This window comes from Equus przewalskii, chromosome 21 (genome assembly GCF_037783145.1).
Source record: "Equus przewalskii isolate Varuska chromosome 21, EquPr2, whole genome shotgun sequence".
NCBI classification, from domain to species: domain Eukaryota; kingdom Metazoa; phylum Chordata; class Mammalia; order Perissodactyla; family Equidae; genus Equus; species Equus przewalskii.
This window is the reverse complement of record NC_091851.1, coordinates 21,713,144-21,734,569: the sequence shown is the minus strand read 5'-3', so window position 1 is coordinate 21,734,569 and position 21,426 is coordinate 21,713,144. Positions and strand designations below refer to the sequence as shown.

Genomic DNA, 21,426 nt, shown 5'->3' with positions numbered 1-21,426 from the left:
GGAGAGTAAAAGCCCGTCTTCCGTCATCAGAGGTGGACACTTGCGAGAGGTATTCCAGACCGTTTGGACCTTTCTGGACCCTTCTCAGAGACCAGCAGTCCCAGCCCCATTGCTGCAGCTGCGACCTCACTAACACCCTCTGTCCCATTCTCGCCCCCTCACTCCCGCTTCCTGGGAGCACCTCCCAAATAGCCCACCGCACTTAAGTCTCCGCCTTTGCTATCGGGTACAAAACCAAGGCAGAGGGGCACTTCATGGGTCATCCTCCCTAGTTCTGCACCTTGTCTGGGTTAAAATTACACTCATCTTATTAAATGTGTGACTTTGGGCCAGTCACCTGTCTGTGTCTCAGTTTCCTAACCTGCAAAATGGCCATAACAGTGGCATCAATTGGTAGGGTTGTTGGAAGAATGACAAGAGTCGATGTAGGTAAAGTCCTTAGGACAGTCCCAACACACTGTAGGTGCTCAATAAATGTGAGCCGTTCGATTACATTTCAAATGAACAATAGATCTCGAAGGTCTCTCCATGTTTGCACTTCCAGACTAGTCTCGATGTGTTAGCCAGGATTCCTGTGTGCAATGGAGAAAGCCACCAGGAATTAGCTTAATGAAAATGAGACCTCTTGCTACTCCCTTGACTGTGGGCTGAAGCTGGGCTGCAGGGAAAAGTGAGCTCAGAGGCTTTTTTCTCCGTCTCTCACTTGGCAGAGAGATCACCTCCACGTGACAGGAACGTGGCTGTCAACAGGGATTATGTTTGGCTTTTAGTAAGAGAGGCTGACAAAAGAGGTTTAAAATACTCTAAAGTGTTTCCTCTCATGAAGAAGAATCTGGAAGTAGGAAGTCGGGGGCTGGGGTGGTGACTCCGTGGTCACTAGGGGCACAGGCCCTTTCTCTCTGTCACCTCCATCATTTTAGAGTAAGGTTTTCCTTCTCAGGGTCACCTCCTGGTTCAAGATGGCTGCTGAAGTGCCAGCCTGGAAGAGGGGGCAGAAATGGAAAGGCAAAAGGACAGGACCCCCTCCTTTTTAGGGTGCTGTCTCAGGAGTTACATATAACACTTTCCCTCGCGTGTCCTTGACCAGAACTTGGTCACACGACCACCCCTGGCTGCAAGGGCAGCTGGGATATGTAGTCTTCAATGAGGCAGTGTGCTTGGCTGAAGGTGGAGTTCTCTTACTGTGGAAGGAGGGAATGGAGGCTGCTAAGTAAGCCGCAGCGCTCAAGTTACAGGTCTTATGACTCAGAGAAAGGGAGAGGAAATTTCCAACTTCTAGTCAGATGCCCACATCTGAACCCATCAGCTATGGCCCTGAGGGACAGAGATGTTTTTAAGGCATATTATGAGTTAAATGTATGTAGTTCATTAAAAAAACACTTACTGGTCATCTGCTTTTGGCTAGGCACTGTACTAGACCTAGAGGATGAGCAAAAAGACACTTCAGTCTCTGTCTCATGAAGCTTATAGTCTAATGGGGGAGACAGACAATGATGAAATAATCACACTGATTGAAGGAAAAGCGTACATTGATGGTAAGTGCTGCATGAACAGCATGTGGCCCCTGAGGAAGGAAGTGACCACCTAGCTGGGAGATGAAGGATGAAAAGGCAATAACTAGTGAAGCGTAGTGGTGATGGCAGTGCAGATGGAGTATGTTACTGGTGGTGAGAACAGCTTATGCAAAGGCCCTGTGGCAGGAGGGAACAAAATTGCTGAAGAGAGGTGGCTGGAACTCAAAGAGGGAAGAGGAACATGGTTGAAGTTTCAGCTGGAGTGATGGAAAGAGCCAGACAAAGTAGGGCTTTGAAAGTCACCCTAAGCAGGTTCTGCTTTTCCCACACACACAGTGGGAAGTCACTGGAATGTTTTAAGCAGAAAGGGGAATGGAGTGATGTGATCAGATCTGCATTTTTGAAAAGATCCCTGTGGCTGCTGTGGAGAGAGGAAGGGAGGTGGTGGAGGCAGAGTGGATCCAGGGAAACCAGTGAGAAGGGGGTCCGGTTGTCCAGGTAGGAGATGACTGTAGCTATGGACTAGGGTGGAGACTGAGAAGATGGAGAGGAAACATCGACAGAACCTGGTGATGGATTGGGTGGTAGGGTCGAGGAGACAGGTAGCGGACATGACGTCTGGGTTTGACGCCTACAGGACTGGCTGGGTGCTGGTGCCTCTCATGGAAGTGAGAAACCCTGGGGGAGAACCACATCTCGGCTTCAGACTTAGGCTGGTCTATGGTGCTTTGGGGATATCCAAGTGGAGGGCGCCTGCAGGCAGGGGTGGATTTGCAGCTCAGAGAGGAGGTCGGAATGGAAACTGTAAATTTGCAAGTCATCTGCATGTGGGTGGAAACTGAAGCCAGGGGCGTAATGAGACTGCTTCATGAGAGCATGCCGTGAGAAGAGGAGTCAGGGGGAGAACCTTTAGGGACACAAACGTACAAGAAGGAACAGGAAGTGGCTTCCTTCCTGGGGTGCAGGAAGATGAGACTAGCTTGGTGGAGCAGCCAGACAGTAAGAGGAGACCAGAAAGTCGCATCGCGGAGGTCTTCCTCTGAGAGACTTATGGAAAGCAGACTGGATCCACGTGCCAGTTGAGGTGCTCTGGGCTGCAGGGAACAGAGACCCATTCAGCTGACTCAGACAATAAAGCTACTCACGTCACATACTGCAAAGTCCAGAGGCAGCATATGCTGCGGGCTTCAAGGTGTTTTTTCAGTGGCTCCCTGATCTCATCAGGAACGTGGGCTTTTCCCTTCCCTCCGCTCCGCCGCCCAGGGTGTGGGCTTCATGCTAAGGCTGGCTCCCTCCATGGTCACAAGATGACCTGCTCCCTTGTTCATGTTTGGGGGGAAGAGAGACCTTGCTTCCTGTCTCTTAAGAAAGGAAGCAGCAAAGTTTTGAATAAGCTTCCAGCAAAACTCCCCTCAAGTTTCATGGCCAGAATTGAGGCATATACCCATTTCTCAGCCCATGGGGGATGAGATTACTCTTTGACCAGTCAAGACCACCCCCTACGCTGATGTTCAGTCCCCAGATTGCATGGCTGCCAATCAAGGAAGGAGGAATGGGTGGATGATAGACCACTACAGCTGAGCCGGATAGTCACCGGGCACCCAGTATCCACTCCCATCTCCCGCTAGGGTGCATTCTGTATTGCATTTGGAGAGTTAAAAACTGCATTTCTCAGACTTCCTTGCAGCAAGGTTACTGACAGTGGTGTGGGTTCTGCTGGTTGGATGCACTTCTGCTGAATTCGGATGGCAGAAGTGGGTAGGGGCCATTTTCTTATTACCTCGTCACTTTCTACTGGCAAGATGGTCCTGGAGGCACTAAGTTTTTCCGTAACAGCGTTCCATCATCGAGCCACCAGCATAGCGGGAGATGGGAGATGGAGGTAGTGGCAGGGCCCTCCTGGTCCCTGAGTCGCACCTATAGTGCTGTATTCTTGAACTCAGTGGTTCCATGAGCCTCCTGCCTCCCCCGCTCTGGTTGTGGAGGAGCCAGCAACTTAGCTGGTGGGCCAGTTCTGTGAGGATGTTCTGGGGGTCCAGCTGAGGGCTCGCCCCTGAAGTCCTTCTATCAGTTTTGTCAGCAGCCAATTCCCTGTATTAAATTACTTCGTGATGCAAAGGAATTTAATACAGGGAATTAGATGTTTATAAAATGCAGATCTGGAGTGGGTTCTGTTGCCTGGACCTGAAACAAACGTCATCGATGCAACAGCCAGTCAGGAGCATGTGCAGCCACCAAGGACTGGGTGTGGATGGCTAGAGAAGGCATCTGGTGCCTGGGCCCCAAACCCCGATGGAGACTTTGTGATTGTTCCCACACTGCTGTCATCGCTGGAGACACCGAGCACATCGCTCAGGACGCAGCCTCCCGTCCGGAGGTGTGTAGAGGGAAAGGCAGAGGCACTAGGGTGAGTCTGAAAGTTGAGTGCATTGCCTAAAAAAGGAGGAAACCAAACCAGAAAGGTGGCCCCAGGGGTGATGGGGCTCCAGCCTGGAGCCCCCACCCCCCAGCCCGGCATCCAGCCCTCAAAGCACATGGCCCCACCTCTCGGGGAGTCTGTGTTGGGGGTTGGAGTTAAGTGGCATGGGGTTGGTGGTCCCCAGTGAGGTTTCTAGTAAGGTAAGGGCAGCTTTGTATCTTGAAAGATCACCAAGGCAGCTGGCAAGGAGGATGGACTGGTTATCCAACATCGTCCTGGACACTTTTGGCCACAGGGAGCTCACAAGCTCTAGGGGCAGCTCACTGTTTTCAGACAGTTTTGCCTGCTGAGCCAAAGCCAACCTTTTTGCATGCACACACTTGCTGCATGAATGACCAATAGGGCCGGGCAGACTCCCCCAGAACAGCAGGAGATGAAGTGGAGAAGAATACAGGAGTTGTAAACTGGCTGCCACGGGACAAATCTGGTCCACAGTTGTATTTGTTTGGCTGGTGTAGTTAATTTGAATCTCAGTTCTTTAAGGTGAGACATCTCTTTTCTGTTACACAGGCTCCACCATTCCCTAATGTCTTAAGGTAACCTGTTTTACTCTCTTATGTTTTTAATCTGGTTCTTGAACTCTTTGGGTTTGTGACCCCAGTGTTTGAGGAATAGTTAGGATTGAGGATGCCTGGGACCATGTCCATGTCAAGGGACCCCTGGAGCTGTGCGACCCCTTGTGGCTACAGGGAGGGAAATAGAGTAGAAAAAATCGGCTGCCTCAGACGCCCTCCTCTCCCCCTACCCCCCTAGTCCCCACCACAAGGTCCAGAGGCGCTGTTGAGTGGCCAAAGTCCCTTTAATATCCCTGAATTGCGTTACAAGTAATACTGCTGGAGGTGAGGAAGGGCAGGGGATGGGGGGAGAGGGAGGAGGGGAGCGCCAAGCGCTCGTACAAAATATGGCCAAAGGCTTAGCATGCATGGAAAATTATTGCTGTCGGAAATTCCTATTTACAGGGTCAACCCCCTCCGTAATTGCTTCTGCGACCCCTCTGCCTCCCCCATCCCTGCCGCCTCCCGTCCCTGGTGGGCCTGGAGCTGAGAAGCCCTAGGGAAGTTCCCCTGCGCCAGAGGCCCCTCCAGTCTCCACCCTCCTTTGTGGCTTGGAGGAGCGGGGGAGGGTCGGAGAATCCGGGACCCCTGCCCCGAGCTGGGCCCCTAGCGACGGGGCAGAGGCGTGTGCTTAAAGCAGAGGGAACCAGGGCCGGTGAGCGCGGAGGGGTGTGCTTCGGTCCTCGCCCGGGCATGCAAAAGCGCGGCGGGGGAGGTAGTGGCGGCCAACGGGGGTGCCTGGCAGCCCCGGCCCCTCTGCCCGGGAGAGTTGCATAGACGTGGCCGGGAGGGACCGCTCCTCCCGGGGAGCGGAGCGGGCCGGAGGCCCCAGCGGGGTCCGGGGCTCAATCGGTCCCTGGAAGCTGGGGTCCCTCGAGAAGAGGAATAAATCGGAAACAAATCGAGGAGGCGCCTCTCTCCGGTCTCCCTGGAGTGGGAGTGGAAGGCTCTGGAGACGGGGACCTGCCCCACGCCTGGACCTCCTCACGCCCCCATCCCGCCGTCGAGGGTCAGCAAGCTACCCCTCCCGTTCCGGTGCCCCCTTCCCCAGCGAGCTCAGGCTCTGAGGAGGGTGGGGCTTCTCCCTCACTCCAGGCCGGGTGTGTGTGGGGGGAACAGCCCTCGATGGCCTTTGCTGTCCCTCTCCTTGCCTGGCTCCCTGACCTCCCAGTCCAGCTGGGGAAGCCAAACTGTCCCTGGGTGAGGCCAAGAGATTAAATAGAATAATAAATAGATAAATAAATAAATACACAAATAAATAACTGGAGAGGCCCAGCCGGACGGGGGAAAGGGCATTTGTGAGGTGCCCCAGACCTCCCCCCAACAAACAAGGAGGGTACCTGTAGTCCTGGGGGTGGGGGAAAGTGCTCACAATCTGGGGAGAGGGCAGCTCAAGGCTGGCAGCCGAGGGAGGGGCTGTCCTGGGGTGAGACAGGGGCTACATGCGGGGGCAGGGCCTGATGGACCCCTCCAGTCTGCCCCAGGCCGGGTGAACTCAGAGGGGTGAGAGCTGCTCCAGGGATGAGCGCGAGGGGGTCTGGAGAGAGTAAGAGGTGGGAGTGAGAAGGCCCCCAGGACTGACAATGTGTGTGAGCGTGGGGATGGTGGTGGCCGCGGTGTGTGAATGGCTGGACCCTGGAGGGGATCAGGAACAGACTGGGACTCCAAGAGGGGTGAGGAGTAGATCCCTGGATGGGCACGCGCACAGGGAGACTGGACTGGGTCTTGGAGGTCTGGGGTTGGAGTGGGGTCCGGGGGCCGCAGGGTCTGCGTCCTGCTGGGAATGGGGAAACCAAGGCAGGTGTGAGAGGCAAGGATAGGTTTGGGCCTTAGATTGGGGGCTCCGAGAGAGGAATGGTCAGAGAGCGTCAAAAAGGTCTGAAAGTTACAAGGGGAGAGGTACAGGGTCTGGGTGGGCGAAGATTCCAGCTCTGAGGCCTGGGAGAGGTGCGGACCTGGTGCCTGAGTTGGGAGCCTTGGGGGCATGGCCAGGGGGTCAAGGTCCGAGTCTCGGTAGCCGGAAAGGACGAGGGTGGGGCTACACTGAGGAAGACAGTGCCAGAAGGGAGTGACGGGTTTGGGGGCTGGAGAGAAAAGTTCCTGGTTGGGAGGCTGGGGGGGGTCCCCACGAGGGGCGTGGGAGGGAAACGCAGCTGGAGGGTGGAGAGGGCGCAGAGGGCGCGCGTGAGGGGCCCGGGGGGCGGCAGGGGCTCAGCTGGCGGGCCCGGCGGGAGGCGGCGGGGGCGGCTCGGCGCCCTTGACGCACGCGGCCTCGCAGTGCTTGTGGAGGTAGGACTTGAGCGCGAAGCTCTTGTCGCACTGGCGGCAGCGGTAGTGCTTGAAGGCCGAGTGCGTCTGCATGTGCGCGCGCAGGTTGGAGCGGTCGGCGAAGGCCTTGCCGCAGTGCGCGCAGCCGAACGGCTTCTCGCCCGTGTGCGAGCGCATGTGGCCCTGCAGCAGCCAGGGCCGCGAGAAGGCCTTGCCGCACACGCCGCACTTGTGGCGCAGGTTGTGCGTGAGCACGTGCATGGCGAGCGCGGGCATGGACACGTACGCCTTGCCGCACGTGGGGCACTTGCGCGCCAGCTGGCTGTCCAGGCTGCGGTGCGTCTGCTTGTGGCGGCTCAGGTTCGACGACGTGGCGTACGTTTTGCCGCACTCGGCGCACGCGTGCCGGTGCCCGCCCCCCGCCGGCGCCCCCGCGCGCCCCGCGCGCCCCCCGCCGCCGGCATCCCCCGCGCCCCCCGCGTCCCCGCCGCGCCGCCGCCGCGAGCGGCCGTCCGAGATGAAGAAGGCGTCCATGGAGTAGCTGTCGGTCACGGCCGCCTCCCCGCGGAAGTAGCGCGCCGACAGGCTGGACTGCGGGCTTTCGGGGTCGCTGTACTCCTCGGGCGCCGCCGGCGGGTACGCGGGCTCGGCCGGCGCGAGCTCCAGGCCCGGCTTCTGGTCCGCATCGTAGCTGCTGGGGGGCAGGCAGTGCGGGGCATAACCTGGAGGGGCGAGAGGGGAGCAGGCAGGAAGGTGAGGCCCCGGGTCACCCGCGCGCCCCCCAGCTCGGCCGCCCCGCGGGCGCTCTTGGAAGAGGATGGTTGCTTGTAAGACATTGGTCGCTGTCGTGCGCCTCTGCTCTTGGCGTCAGGCTGCCTGGGTCAGATCCCTCCTCCGTGGACCACAGTGAAAATACCGCCCACCCCATCCTCGTGGAGCGCGGGGCCCTGTGTGCTGGCTTTGTGTTCTCTTAAGTGCTCACAGACACGCAGGGGAGGTCTTATTATTACAGCCGCTTTACAGATAGAGAAACTGAGGCGTATAGTCTAAGCTCACAGCTTGTAAGTGATGGAGCCAGATTCAAGCCTTTGCAGGCTGACGCCGAAGCCCATGCTGTCTTTATTCCAACGACATCCTGCCATTCCAATGCTATAACTTCTCTGAACCTCGGTTTCCTCATCCACAAAATGGAGCTTATAATTGGACACTCCTTCCCAGGGTCTTTGGAAGGACTGAGTGAAGTGATGGAAAGAACCATGTATTAAGCGCTTACCGTGTGCCAGTAAGCACTTGATGCTTCACGCATGTTAGCTCATTTAACCATCACAGACCCCGCCGAGTAGGTACTATTATAATCCCCATTTTACATATAAGGAAATTGAGAAAGAGAGAGGGAGCGCACAGTAATTGCTGTATAAATGTTAGCTATTATAATTATGCTTTTTACTTGCTCGAAAAAGTGACTTCACTGAAGATTATTTAATTGTCTGCCTCCCCCACCAGACTGTGAGCTTCCCGGGGCTGGATCCGTGTGCCCAGCATGTGCCAGGCTCTGGAGAGGGGTACGGTGAATAGATGGTGCCTAAATGGATCTCATGCTGTTAGACCCACCTCGCAGGGCGGCTGGAGGGTTTCAGAGGTCAAGGGTGTGGCGTGGAATAGGTGTTCCAGGAGAGGGACCTCCTTGTCCTTGCTCCCAGGCCTGCCTTGCTCCCTGCTCCACTGGAAGCCTTCTGGAGTGCCCCCTGTGAGGACTCCCCTCCCCGCGCTGCTCCCTTCCCTCTAGAGTTGGACCAGAAATCCTGTCCATCTTGGGTTTGCGTGATTGGTGGGTGGGCTGGCTGTGGCTCTCCTGGGGGATTCCACAGGGGCTCCCCGGGGGCAGGGGCCACCGGATTTGTCTGTGTCTCCCAGTGCCTCGCATGGCCCTAGCACCCTCCTGAGAACCCTGGAGCCTGGGCCCCCTGGAGAGTTCCTGGCAGACATGCACAAACGTATCAACCCGGCACTAAACTAACAAGTGTTTCCATCGCCCTTTGATTCTGGAGGACAGTGGAGGTTAGGGCTCTTTCCGAGGTTTCACAGTGGGGGAGTGGCACAGGGGGCGTTTGGTCCTCTCCTTCGGACCCCTGAGATCTGTGTCGCCCCCCCCCCCCACCCCAGCCTCCCCTACTCAAGTGAGCGGATGGCAGAGGGTTTTTGTAAGCAGGGAGCCAGATTCCGAGCCTGCCTTCCTTCAAACGGCCTGCCTGATTGGGCCTCCGTGCCTCGGCCTCTCTTCTGGCATTTGGGATGGTCACAGGGGGAAGTCTGTGCAAACTGTCCCCCAACCCTGAAGGCCAGGGTGTGCCCTTATTTTTCCCTCTCTCCCTTCAGCTGCCTGCACATGCAGTGATGGGGGCTTGTGGGGGTGCGTGACTCAGCAGGGAGGCACTCTGTGGTCGGATGCAGAGGGCAGTGGCCCTGTCAGTTCTGAAATGGGTGGGGCACTTGCCCAGCCTCTCAGCACCCCGCTCCTCCCTGCTATCTGCCTTTGGTCTGGAGCTTCCCCTACCTCCCATTCCAGGATCAGTCCTGGTACTCAGGCCCCAAAAAGTTCGGGGAGTATTGTTTGAAACTGAGTTAAATACCCATTGGCTACTCCCAGACCCCCTCTTTCTCCTTCTGTATTTCTTCCCATCGTGATTACTGATGATGATGGCAGCTAATATTTATTGAGCGCTTACTATGTGCCCAGCTCTGTGCTGAGAGCTTCACTCCCATCACCTCACTGGATCATCACAAAAATCCTTGAATTACAGATAAGGAGGCCGAGGTGTAGAATGGTGGTGGTACTTGCTCAAGGGGTGGAGCGAGGGTTGGAAGCCACTGCAGTGCTCCCCCCATTTTCTACTCACTGAGGGTCCCTGAGGAAGGGGCGGTGGCTGGGCTGTTCACCTCCCATCTCTAGGCCCCCAGCTAGTGGGCACTCAATAAGTATTTGTGAAATGGGTAATAAAGATTTGCCAGGCCAGCCTCACCCCCTAGCCCAGCAGGGTCTGCTACAGGCCATTCTCTCTGCTTGTCCCTGGTCTTGGGACAACTTGATTCCCCAACACAGACTGTAGCCGGGTGACCTTGAGCAGGTCATGCATCTTTCTGCACCTCAGCTCCTTTCTCTAGATATGAGGATAGTAAAGAATCCATTTGGAGGGGGTCACCGATCATGTGACCAGGCCCTGGCATGTTCTGTCATTAGAAGAATGGCATATCGTTTAAGAACGCAACTTGAGTGCCACACAGCCTAGACTGAGTTCCGCTTTACTATTCCCAGCTGTGTGATCTTGGACAAACTTCTTGACCTCTCTGTGCTTCTGTTTCCCCAGCTGTAAATGGGGAATCATAAAAGCACATAACACATACAGTTGCAGTGAGGAGCCCATGAGTAAACAAATGTAAGTGAAAAGTGGCCAGATAATAACGAACACTCCTGGGGCACTTGTGTGTCAGACATGATTTAAAGGCCTCACACACAAATGCATTCCAGCCTTATGACTCTTAAGGTTGGTACCGTCTTACAGATGAGGAAACTGAGGCACAAGGTAGTTAAGTAACAAGCCCAGGGTCGCACAGCTAGTAACTTAGAGCCAGAATTCTCACCCAGGGCCTGGCACATTGTAAACCCACAGTACACGTTGGCTGTTATTACTAAGAATAACAATCTCCCCAGGTGAGTTTGTGTGCTGCGGTTTTCTCGGCGTCAGCCCAGACTCCTCTTGCTGCTCCTCTCTGGGCCTCTGTTTACTCCCCCAGCGTGTGTGATTTCTACCTCCTCTCCTGGGCGGCTCCATGAACCAGGTGGTCCTCACCCCAACTGGGCTCCCTGCCCCTGGCGCCCTCTGGTGGCGGCCTGCGGCACTCCAGCACCTACTCCAGTCCCTGCGGGGGCTCTTGACACAGAAATAGGGGCGCCTCAAACAAAGGCTGCTCTCTGCATAGGGAGGGATGCGGAATTGCCTTGGGGGCTGGAATCGTGGGGCCAGGCCTGGTGCAGCTGTGGAGTTTGGCGTGCACTGCCGGCGGGGGATCAGATTAGCAGGAGGTGGTTCTAACTTGCTTTGTGACCTTGGCCGGTTGCTTAACCTCTGGTCCAGGTCTGTCCAGGAAGAAGGTCGGCTGCATACTCTAAAGACCCTTTCTGCCCCGTGGCTGAATAGATGTCTCAGTGATGCCCATTGTCCTGTCCCCGCCCCACAGCCCCCATCACCTCCACCTTGTTCTCCACGACCTCTCCCTAGCTGGGTGACCTTGGGCAAGTTGTTTAACCTTGTGGTGCCACATTTGTGTAAGGGAGCTCATAATAGGACTGAATGAATCATTGCCTGTAAAGTGTACAATTCCTGGCACGCAGCAGCCTCTCAAGCTGTCGTTATTATTGCCATTACTATTATCCCTGCATTTCCTGGTGATAGCCTTCTAATCTGCCAGAGTGAGAGACACACATGGGGGTCCCAGGTTGCCCAAGGTGACCTTGGGTAAACCACCCCACCTCTCTGGGCCTCAACCCTGGAGGCTCCTTTAGGACACCATAGGCCATGCTCTTCTAAGTTTGTGTGTCAAAACCAGATGGATTTGGAGTGCCTTCCTCTGCCCCACAGGTGACTGTGGAAGGCTGAGCTGCCTGTCCCCCAGCTGACAGGGGGAGACAGGGCTCTCTTGCTTAGATCTCGAAAGAGGCAGGGAGGGACCCAGGGAGAAGAGCCAGGTCTCTTCTCCTGGCCCTTTTACTCATACCCTAGCTGTGTGACCTTCGGCAAGTCACACAGCCTCTCTGGACTCAAATCCCACATTTGAGGGCAAGGGACCAGAGCCACTCCTGCCACGTGAGGCTATGGGGAAGGCTCAGAAACAGTTTGGAGATGTGTAGATGTCATGCACGTGTCACCTGAGAATGACTTGGTTTTCCCTGCCCAAGAGTCTTGATGTTTTAGATGGAAGCTGCCAAATCCATTAAAAAAAATCCTGCACCCAGAGGAGTGGTGGGAAGGGAATTTTATGAGAACGAAGGTGCTGGGCCCTCTGCAGACACTGTCTCACCCACTGACGCCTTGGGGTAAGGTGGGGGCAGGAGGCATCTCCACCAAGTCCTACTGCTGCTTCCCTCCTGAGCCCTCCCCGTGTGCCAGGCACTGCACTAAGCCCAGAGGGCTGGGGACGGGAGAGGATTGGCCAAGGTCACTGAGGACGAGTTAGGCTTGACACCCGCCAACGCCTGTGGTTTTTCCAAAACTCCTGAGCGGCCGTGGAGGTGTGCTGGGGGAGGGAGGATTTCCAGGTGGTGGGGACGAGAGATGGTGGGTTTCTTCAAATCCACCCTCCAGTTGGCCTGTGTCTGATGGGATGATGGGGTGCGGGAGGTGGGGAGAAGCTGTTCTAGAAAGTGCTCCAGCCCCTTGTAAATTTTTGTAAATAATAATAATTAATAAAAGTAATGACTAACACTTATTGAGCACTTACTGTGTACAAGGCACCTGCTCAGTGCTTTATGCATATTTGCTCATGTCTAAGGGAGCACAATGGTCACTTCTTCCCGTGCCCTAGTTCTGCTGAGGCCCAGAGAGGGGCCTTGACCTACCTCAGGTCACAAAGCGACTTCTCATCAAAGCTAGGTTGGCCTCTTGTCTCCCAGTCCAGGGCTCCTTTTCCCTGTCTCTCCCAGATTCCCAGGGTCCCAAACTCCCTCCAGGGAATTTCCAGCCCTGGTCCCACTTCTCTGTCTCTAGATCGGCAGAGAAAGAGAGGGGCCGGTGGGGGGCCAGCTTCCCAGGTGGCCCACTTTCCTGAGGAGGGCCCAGCCGTACTAGGGGGGGGGGGCGGTGGCTGAGGGGCTGCTGCATGGGTATATTTAGAGCTGCTTCTTGCTGTGCCAGGGCCTCAGGCCTCAAGAATCAGCTCCAGCCAGCTGAGCAGAAAGCCAGGTCTGTCAGCAGCAAAGTGGGATAAAAATAGTTTCTCCTGTCTGCTCAGAGCTGGGCAAAGGGGCTGGTGCCTCCCCCTCCCCTTATTATAGCATCTTTGTTAGCGGTTCCCTGGGCACTGGACCAGAAATAACACCCACCTCCTCCAAGGGCCTGACAGCTGGTACACCTGCCCACTGGGGAGGGTCTCTGAGTCCACACGAGCAGGGGGCACAGCAAGGTCTGGTCTAGCATGACCAGGGCTGTAGGCGTGGGGCTGATGCCCACTGACCCAGGCCCAGGGAGTGTCTAGAGGATTCCAGGGCCCCTCCCCACCAACCCCACCTCCTGAAATCCCCATATTCTGTTTTTTCCTGACTGTGACCCAATTTCTGTGGCCCACAGGGAGGTCCACAGCTCTGCAGGAATCAATAGGAAAGATTTTCAAGGAGCTGTGGAGATGGGGTGGGTGGCTGAGGGTCTTGAATTTCCCAGCACTGCTTGGGGGAGCGCCTGCTGCTCCCTCAGAGGAATCTCCCCTGGGCCTTTCCTGGGCCTCTTCCAGAGACAGGGTTTCTCGCACGGTGAGCATGGTCTCTCCAGCCCTCCTGCTTTCTGCCCTTCCTCTCTCTGCCCCAGAAGGGTGCAGTCAGAGGACCCGTTCCAACCTCCCTTCCTACGCGAGGGCTGGCCGTGGACACTCCACTCCAGGGGCCACCACAGCCGGGAAGGAGGCCAAGAGTTCTGGGGCCCTCATCTCTCTCAGCGGTGTCTCGCCGTGCCCCCCAGAGGGCCTCCAGGATGTGGGGACCCCTAGAACACGCAGATGAAGCAGCCCCCAGGGAGGTGTGACAAGGTCCACTGTTTATGCCTTTCTGACCTTGGGCAAGTCATGGACCCGCACTGGCCGCGGGTTCGCCTCGGCAGGTTGGGGCTGACCCTCCTCTGCCAGTGCTGCCGTTTGCCCGCAGTGTGTGTGGGGGCAGATTTGGGGATGTTTAAATTGCTGTGCTGACACACGGCCTATATGCACTCTCCTGCCCGCCCTTAGGGACCACAAACACACTGTCTGAAGAGTGGATGCTCAGCTCGGGTCCCTCATGTCCCCGGTGTGACCCCAGGCTTTAGGAGGGACTGTGGGCCCCAGATTCCATATCCCACATGGGCCCTGTTATTCTACACTCCCACTAACTAATTCTTAGGAAAATCAGATTTCTGGGTCCCCAGAAAGAGCTGAAAGAGATCAAGTTCAACTGCTTCATTTCATGAGAGGGAAACTGAGGCTGGAGTTGGGGAAGATTAGACCAAGGCCACAGAGAAAGCTAACAGTGGATCTGAGACTTGAGCCCAGCCAGCCTTGAGAATGGACCTGGACGTGAACTTGGACTAGAAATTGGACCTGGATCTTGATCCTGGACCCTGAACGTTGACCTGGACCTGATCCTGGACATTGAAACTTGAACTTAGACATGGATTATCCTGAATCTCAGATGGAACCTATAACCTCATACATTGACCTTGGATCTAGACCTTGGACCTGGTCCTAGACCTAAGCCTGGGTGTAGACGTTGGACCTGGACCGCAGGTCTGGACATGGATGTTGGGCTGGATGTTGGACCTAGACTCTGAGCCGGGACCTCTGACATGTCTCTAACCTGGGCCTTGGATGTGAGTGAAGACAGATATGCCAGGGGAAGTCGTGGTTAAAGAAGACCCAGATGGGCCTGCTGTGTGTCCTTGGGCACCTCCCCAGCCTTCTCTGGGCTCCTTCTGCCACTGGATTGGGGCAGTCCTTTTGCATCCCTGCTCCCCAGATGGACTTTCCTAGGTGCAGGGTGGTTGGGGACTTTCAGCCGGGCTCCTGGGCCTGGCCTGGAGCGACTCCCTGGCGCCATCAGAGGGCGTGAGCGGAAGCGGGTGCTGGTATAATGTGGTCGACTAAATAAGCCTATGGGTAGAAGCGGGAGCTTCCTCAGCCTGCCGGGGAGGCTTAATGTAGCCGCGGAGGGCGGACACCCGCGTTATTGGATTGGCATTGATCCTCATCTCCCTGGGTTGCATGCACTCTGAAGGAGTATGGGGGCAGGACGGAGCGGGGTGCTGAGGAAGGGGTACCTGGCGCCGGCCGGAGTCCAGAGTTAGGGTGTAAGGGGAGGTAGACACTCCAGGGACAGTGAAGATGTCCTTAGCGGTGGCCCACGGAGACCACAGCCAAGCTCATGGGTGAGCAGCAGCCTTCTCTGGGATGGCTGAGAGTCCACAGCATCCCCCGGGATGGGGCCAGGGCCCGCGAAGGGGTGGGTGGGCTTGGTGGCGCTGGAGGGCGAGGTGGTTCTGCGAGGGTGAGGAGGATGTGAGTTGGCATCTCCCTGAGAGACTGAATCTGTGCTCAGCATCACCCAGGGGAGAGGAGGCGAAGGGCAGGCTGCATGGAGGCAGAGCCCAGTGCAGGAGCAGGGCGAGCCAGCCGGGGGTGGGGGGGGTGGGGGTGGGGGGAGAGGCATTGTACTGGGGACCGGGTGAGGTTCCATCTGGTTTTCCTCCTTTGGGGAGCTCTGCAGAGACACCTGGCACATCCCCCATTTGGGGGGCTTCCCCTTCCCTATTTAGGGGTTCTGTGGGTTCTGGAGCCCAGATGCACCTGCTGCACCCTCTGCCCAGCCCACAGAAGCTGAACAGGAAGGCAGCATGAAGCAAAGAAGAGCATCGCGTGTGTGTGTGCATGTGTGTGTGTGTCTGTGTGTGTAGGAGGAGTCCTCCAGGAATTCTCCAGCAGCCAGCACTCCCAGGCATTCCCCAAGCTGGGGGTACACTTCTTTAATTTAGGGTCCTGCATCTTCGTCAGCTAGGAGCCAGTGGTTCCTCTGACCTCCACATTCACAGGCCCCCTCCCTGTCCCACTGGATTCCCCTCCCACCAGCCCCATCCTGACCCTGCAGCCTTTGCTGCAGGAATGGCTTGTAAGAGGATCTTTCTAATAACTGGAACTATCTCCAGCCCCAGGCCCTCCCTCCTCCCTCCCTCTCTCCTCCCCCCTCCCTCCTTCCCTCCCTCACTCTCCCCCTCCCCCCCTCCTCTCTTTCTCCTTGTTTACCCAGCACACTTACACACGCTGGGAGAGAAAAACGTCGGCTCAGCAATTTTTCACACTTCCCTCAAACGCTCAGCAAGGTTATTTCCGGCAGAGCAGAGACAACGGGCCACTAGGAGCCAGCAGGCTCTCGAGGACCCCAGGACCCCTACCCACCGGTGGAGTGAGGGAGCCTTCACTGCCCATCTGGCCACACCCCAGGGATAGGAGAGGCCCCTGAAAACAGGACAAGGCAGACCCTGCGTTTCTCAGCCATACCCAGGCTTAAAGGGTCAGCCCAGTCTCTTGCACTAACCGTCTGATGCAGATACTGCCAAGGTGGCCAGGCCAAGGTGCCTGTCCTCACCATGGGGCAGCTTGCAGGGATGGAAGCCAAGAAAAATGCCTGGTCTCAGAAACTCTGCCACCCTTGGCCAGACATCGAATGGTAAATGTACCCCTACAGAAACCCTGAAAATGGCCTCCCTCCAGGCATCTTCAGTGCCTCCCATCTCACACTTGCCCTTCACAGAAGCTGAGCTTGTCAAAGTTAGAGAGATACTTAGCTCATGCCATCCAAACTCTCACTGCTGGGGAGGCAGAGGACCAGAGAAGGGAAGGCACTTGCCCAAGGTCACACAGCAAGTCAGAGATCTAGAGCCCAGCCCTCCCAGAGTTCCAGGCCAGATATTGGCCTATCAGGACAGCCTCAGGATTCCCCAGAGGCCAGGGAGCTGGTCTGGAGCCTTTCGGGGAAATGGCCAAAGACAGGGGCGGTTCTAGAAGATCAAACCTGGTGGAACCTCCCTAAGAACACCCTGCTTATGGCTTTGCACTGTCCCTGCTTATTCACTCAGGGGCTCTATTCAAAGCTTTTTTGGACTGAATTCAAGGCAAGGCACTCCTCCCTCCTTCCTGAGGAACAGCCTGCAGTTTTGGCTGTGCATGAGAAATTCTCTGGGCTTCTCTGGGTTTCCTCCACTGGCCTGGGGACAGGACCGGGGGGCCTCAGGGGGTGGGAGCCCAGGGCTTTGTGTCAGTTCCCTCAAGGGATCCACATCCTAGTCTTGCAGGAATTTCACTTTCTACCCAGCTCTCCGCACACACACTCCCAGCCCTGGCACGGCCCCAGGTCCACCCTGTGTCCTGCGAGCACACAGCCAAGCCCAGCCATGTCCCTGGGCTTCTGTCCTCGACCCCAAGAGGCCCTGGGGTCAAGAAAAGAGGACAGTAGAATAAGGGACACATGAGCAAAGCAAAGAGGGGTGGTTCTCTTGGGGATCCGGGGGAGACCAGGGGCTGGTGGCTGTGGCTGTATCCCTGATCACTCTCTAATTTCTTTGACCTTGGCGAGGTCACAGAGCCCTTTGCCCAGCGCCCTCTTGCTACCTGGCTTGGCAGAGTGATGGAATGTGGGCGAAGTGCTTGGAAATCCCCGAGGCGGAAGCTCCCAGCCTCCTGGGCTCCTGCCCTTGCCATCTCAGCTCCCCCTCATCCTCAGCCCTTTCTTCTCTCCTTTTTCTCCTCTCCTCTTCCCTCCTCTCTCTCTCTCTCTCTCTCACACACACACACACACACTCCCCAAAGCTGATACCACATGTGATGTCAGATTTCTTACTGCCAAAAGGACGCCTCCTCTCCAGACACTTGCCCTGGTGGGGCCATCAGTGGAGAACTCTTTTGTGATCCACTTGATGGGGGGTGGGGTCCACAGAAGCATCTTTGCTGCTTCTCCACACCCTCCAGAGATCACCCCCTTCTGAGCCTGAATGACCTCTCTTGTCCCCCAAACCCTTGTCCCTGCAGCAACTTGCTCTGAGAAGAGATGGAGTGTGTTGGGGGTGGGGGCTCACTAGGAGCGGCAAAGCTGGCTCTGGAGGGGGTGAGAAGCTGGGAGCCGGGAGGGAGTGCAGCCAGGGGACCAGGAACCACTTTAGGGGAAGCCCTCCTAGAAATCCCTCCTAGAAATCCCCTCTTCCTCACAGTCCCCAGGACTGCCCAGCTTCTGGCAGGCATGTGGCTGAGGGTAACAAAAGAGTTGCTGAGAGAGGGGGCCTGAGAACACTTGTCCGGCATTGCTAGGGGGAGCAGGGTTGAAGGGAAGGAGGGTGCCCCCAGCTACCCCCAGGGAGTGAACCCCAGCTCCTCAGGGACTGGTGGTCCAGGCCTGCTTACCTTGCCCGCCAGGGTAGCCCACTCAGGCAGCCACCCTCCTTCCCTCAACCAGGGACAGGGGACCCTCAGACTGCCTTGTGCATTAGCCCCCCCCCCAGCACTAGCCCTTCATGGGCCCCTCTCTCTCTCCATGTTCTCACCACCCCTCACTCCAGCCCCGTTCTGGGGCCACAACTTTCAAAGTCCGGGCCGGCGCGTGGCTGCGGGATGGGCCCACCCTGCGACTTTCCCTTTGTACGGACCTAGCCTCTGCCCCGCCCGCCTGGCCCTCGGGAAGCCCCGGAGGCGCGCACAGCCCGGGAAATCTCCTCCCGGGGCTCCCTGCCGCGCGCACCCCTCCTCGTGGCCCGAGTTGGGGAGGGCCCGAACTCCCCTCCCCGCTGCTCCCCCCACCGTCGCCATCCCCGCGCAGGGTCCCACTCACCGTTGTCCCCGGGCGGCCCCCGGGCACCAGGCAGCACGTAGGCGGTCTCCAAGGGGTGGTAGGTGGGGGCCGGCACCCCGCTGCACTGAAAGCCGTCCCCTTTGATCTTCTTTACCAGGAAGGAGCGCGGCATGGTGCGACTGGCAGGGGGCTCGGCGGGGGCACTTGCGTGGGGCCCCGGTGGGGGGAGGTGGCCAGCCGGGCGCGATTGGCTGTCTGCGCGGGGTTTCAGCACTGGACAGCTCCCAGCGGGCGGCGGGCCGGCGGCAGCGCGGAGCCGGCCCCGGTGGCGGCGGCCCCGGCTCGGGCTCGGCTCCCGCTCGGGCTTGGTGGCGGCGGCGCGCAGACAGGCGATCGCTGGAGCTGTGCTCAGCACTCCGGCTGCCGGCTTTATATGGGACGCAGGCTGGAGGAGATCAGGTGGTCCCCCAGCAATGGAACTGTTCAGCGCTCTAATCCATCAAATGTCCCCCAGGACAATCGCTCCGCACACGTTCCCCTGAACCGGCGGCGGTGGGGGCAGGCCAGGCGCAGGGAGCAGCGGGCAGGCAGGAGGGGAGAAAGAGAGGACGAGGAAGGCGCAGAGATGTAGAGAGACGGAGAAAGAGGAGTGTGTGTGTGTGTGAGAGAGAGAGAGAGAGGAGAGGAGACACACGGGGGAAGACAGAAAGAGACATACAGAGGAAGAGAGAGACACACTGAAAGAGGTAGAAATAGAAACAGAGAGACCAAGATAAGGACAAAAAGACACAAGAGAGAAACAGAGAGAGAAGAAAGACAGAAATGGAGAGAAGTAGCAACACACACCTACGGGAGGAAAAGAGAGATACAAACATACAAAAAGAAAGCCCCCCAGGGACACGAAGAAAAGAAAAGAAAAGTGCGAGATGGAGGGAGAAGCCAAGGGGAGAGGAGGGAGAGTGATCTGGACAGGGGGAGTTCAGGCACATGGGGACCCAGGGAAGGGGATGCAAAGAAAAGAGTGTGAGCTCGCCAGCGGGAACCCGCCTGCCTCCAGTCCTCTCCTTCGCCCTCAGTTCTGGAGTGGCCAGTGTGGACACTCAGCTTTAATTAGAGGAAGTCGTCCCCCCAACCCAGCTGGGCCTCCCACTGAAGCCCCCTATTGGGTTTGGGGTTCAACTTTCTTCTCCCAGAACTGCTGGGGGGAGCAAGTCCCCCATGCCGATGCTGGCCCACTCAGCCGGTCCTGTTCCGGTGCCTAGCTCAGGCAGGCGCTGCAAGAGGAAGTGAAAATCGTCCAGTAATTAATTTCCCTGCTGCCGGGGGGTGGTGGTTTTGACACATCCGAGGCTGTGTCTTTCCCTGAAGCGGGGAGCAGACAATAGAGACACGTGGACTGGGAAGGGAGAGGGGGAAAGGGAGGGGGAGCGGGGCTCCCGCTGGAACTCTTTGCAGGTCAGCTCCTTTGTCTCTGAGAGGATCTGAGCAGACCCCCCCCACACCCCATCCTGACAAACCTGGGGGAGCTCCCATATCTTGGCAGGACCGAGGAGCAGGAAAACTCAGCCCTCAGCCCAGAGGCTGCTTGGCAAAGTGCCATGGTGGTGGGCTGACCTCGGAGAGGATGGGATGGCCAGTGCACCAGAGTCCCAGAATCAGACTCCAGGAATGCCAAGATCTCGTTGTTCAACAGCATTCTGCTATGAGATGCCAGGCTGATGGAGTGGGCATGTGCTTTCAGGACTAGGTCATCCAATACCAGTTGGGAGACTGAGACCCAGAGAAGGCATGGAGGTGCCTGAGGCCCCACAGTGAGTCAGCAGAAATTTCCGGTGACTCCAGTGGCCTCTGGGCACCACTGAGTCAAGAGCTAAACACAGTCTTTGAATTGTGGGTTAGAAGCCTCAGAATAGAATTGGGCCCCCGATCTTGCCAAGGCCCTGCGTGATCTGGGGGTCCCTGTCCATCTTCCCAGCTGAACTGCCTCATATTTTGCCCTCTGGGACTTTTTTTTACTCTCAGTCACTGAGAGTTGAGGTGACCACACCCTTCACACACGCACTCTGCTGTATTCCCCACTCCAGCTACACAAGCCGTACTTCTAGTCCCTCAGGCTTGCTGCTCTCTTGCTTGTCTGTTGGCCTCCACATTGCTTCCTCCGTTCAGCTTGTCCTTCTCTCCACTTCACCCTAGCTCACCCCTACTTGTCCTCAGGACTTGGCTGAGGCGTCACTTCTTCCAGGAAGTCTTCCTGACTTCCTATATTGTGGAAGGAATTAGCCCCTGAGCTTCATGGGGACAGGGACTCAGTCCCATGTTGGGCTCAGCACTCTCACAGTATGCAGTAGGGTGTCCCAGCTCCCCTACTCACTAGCCATGGGAACTTGGATAAGTTATTCAACGGCTCTGTGCCTCAGTTTCCCCACTTATAAAATGGGAATAACAATTGTTGCTAGCTCAGGGGCTGTAGGGAGCATTACAAGAGTTGCTATATATAGAAAGCTTGGAATGGTGCCAGGCATATTGTAGGTACTCGATCCATGTGAGTCTATGTGGACAGTTGTGCCCGGAGCGCCCAGGACTCACTTATGCCATGTTTGTGGGGTTCTGTGGAATAAGTGGTGACCTGAACAGTCCTAGTCCTTGCTCTCTTGGAGGTGACATTCAAGGGACAGTGGATGGACACTGAACAAGGAAACACTGAAGTCAACAAGATCCTTTCAAATAGTTGTTCAGTGCTGTGAAGATCATGAAACTGGAGCATGCCGGTACCTAGACAGGGTGGCCAGCAAGGGTCTCCTGGAAGTGGTGTCATCTGAGCCAAGACTTGAGTGACGAGATGGAGCCAGTAAGGAGAGGAACTGAGGAAAGATGCTCCAGGCAGAGGCTTCGCAAATTCGAAGGCCCTGAGAGAGCAGCAAGCTCGGGCCGAAGAGGAAGCTGTTGATGGTCATTCATGGTGCTTCCGTGGTTTGGGGTCTGCACCGGGTTCTGGGATCTCTGTCCTCTAGGGGCGCCGAGTCCCTGGGGGTAAGTAAGACGAGT

The 21,426-nt window shown here is 56.9% G+C and overlaps 1 protein-coding gene across 1 annotated transcript; it reads right to left on the bottom strand.

Moving 5' to 3' along the window:
* Positions 1-4,781: 4,781 nt before the first annotated feature.
* On the bottom strand, positions 4,782-19,615 carry SCRT2 (scratch family transcriptional repressor 2). Its single transcript, XM_070589026.1, has 2 exons — positions 18,421-19,615; positions 4,782-7,537 (listed from the first exon to the last, which is right to left on the bottom strand). The coding sequence occupies exons 1-2, from the start codon at positions 18,551-18,553 to the stop codon at positions 6,759-6,761; spliced, it is 912 nt and encodes a 303-aa protein (XP_070445127.1). The 5' UTR covers positions 18,554-19,615; the 3' UTR covers positions 4,782-6,758.
* Positions 19,616-21,426: the final 1,811 nt, after the last annotated feature.

Excerpts from the sequence above, each read along its gene's own strand:
- SCRT2 (XM_070589026.1), bottom strand. The coding sequence starts at position 18,553 with ATGCCGCGCTCCTTCCTGGTAAAGAAGATCAAAGGGGACGGCTTTCAG. Across the intron at positions 7,538-18,420 it reads GGGGCCGCCCGGGGACAACG|GTTATGCCCCGCACTGCCTG; the intron begins GTGAGTGGGACC and ends TCGCCCCTCCAG.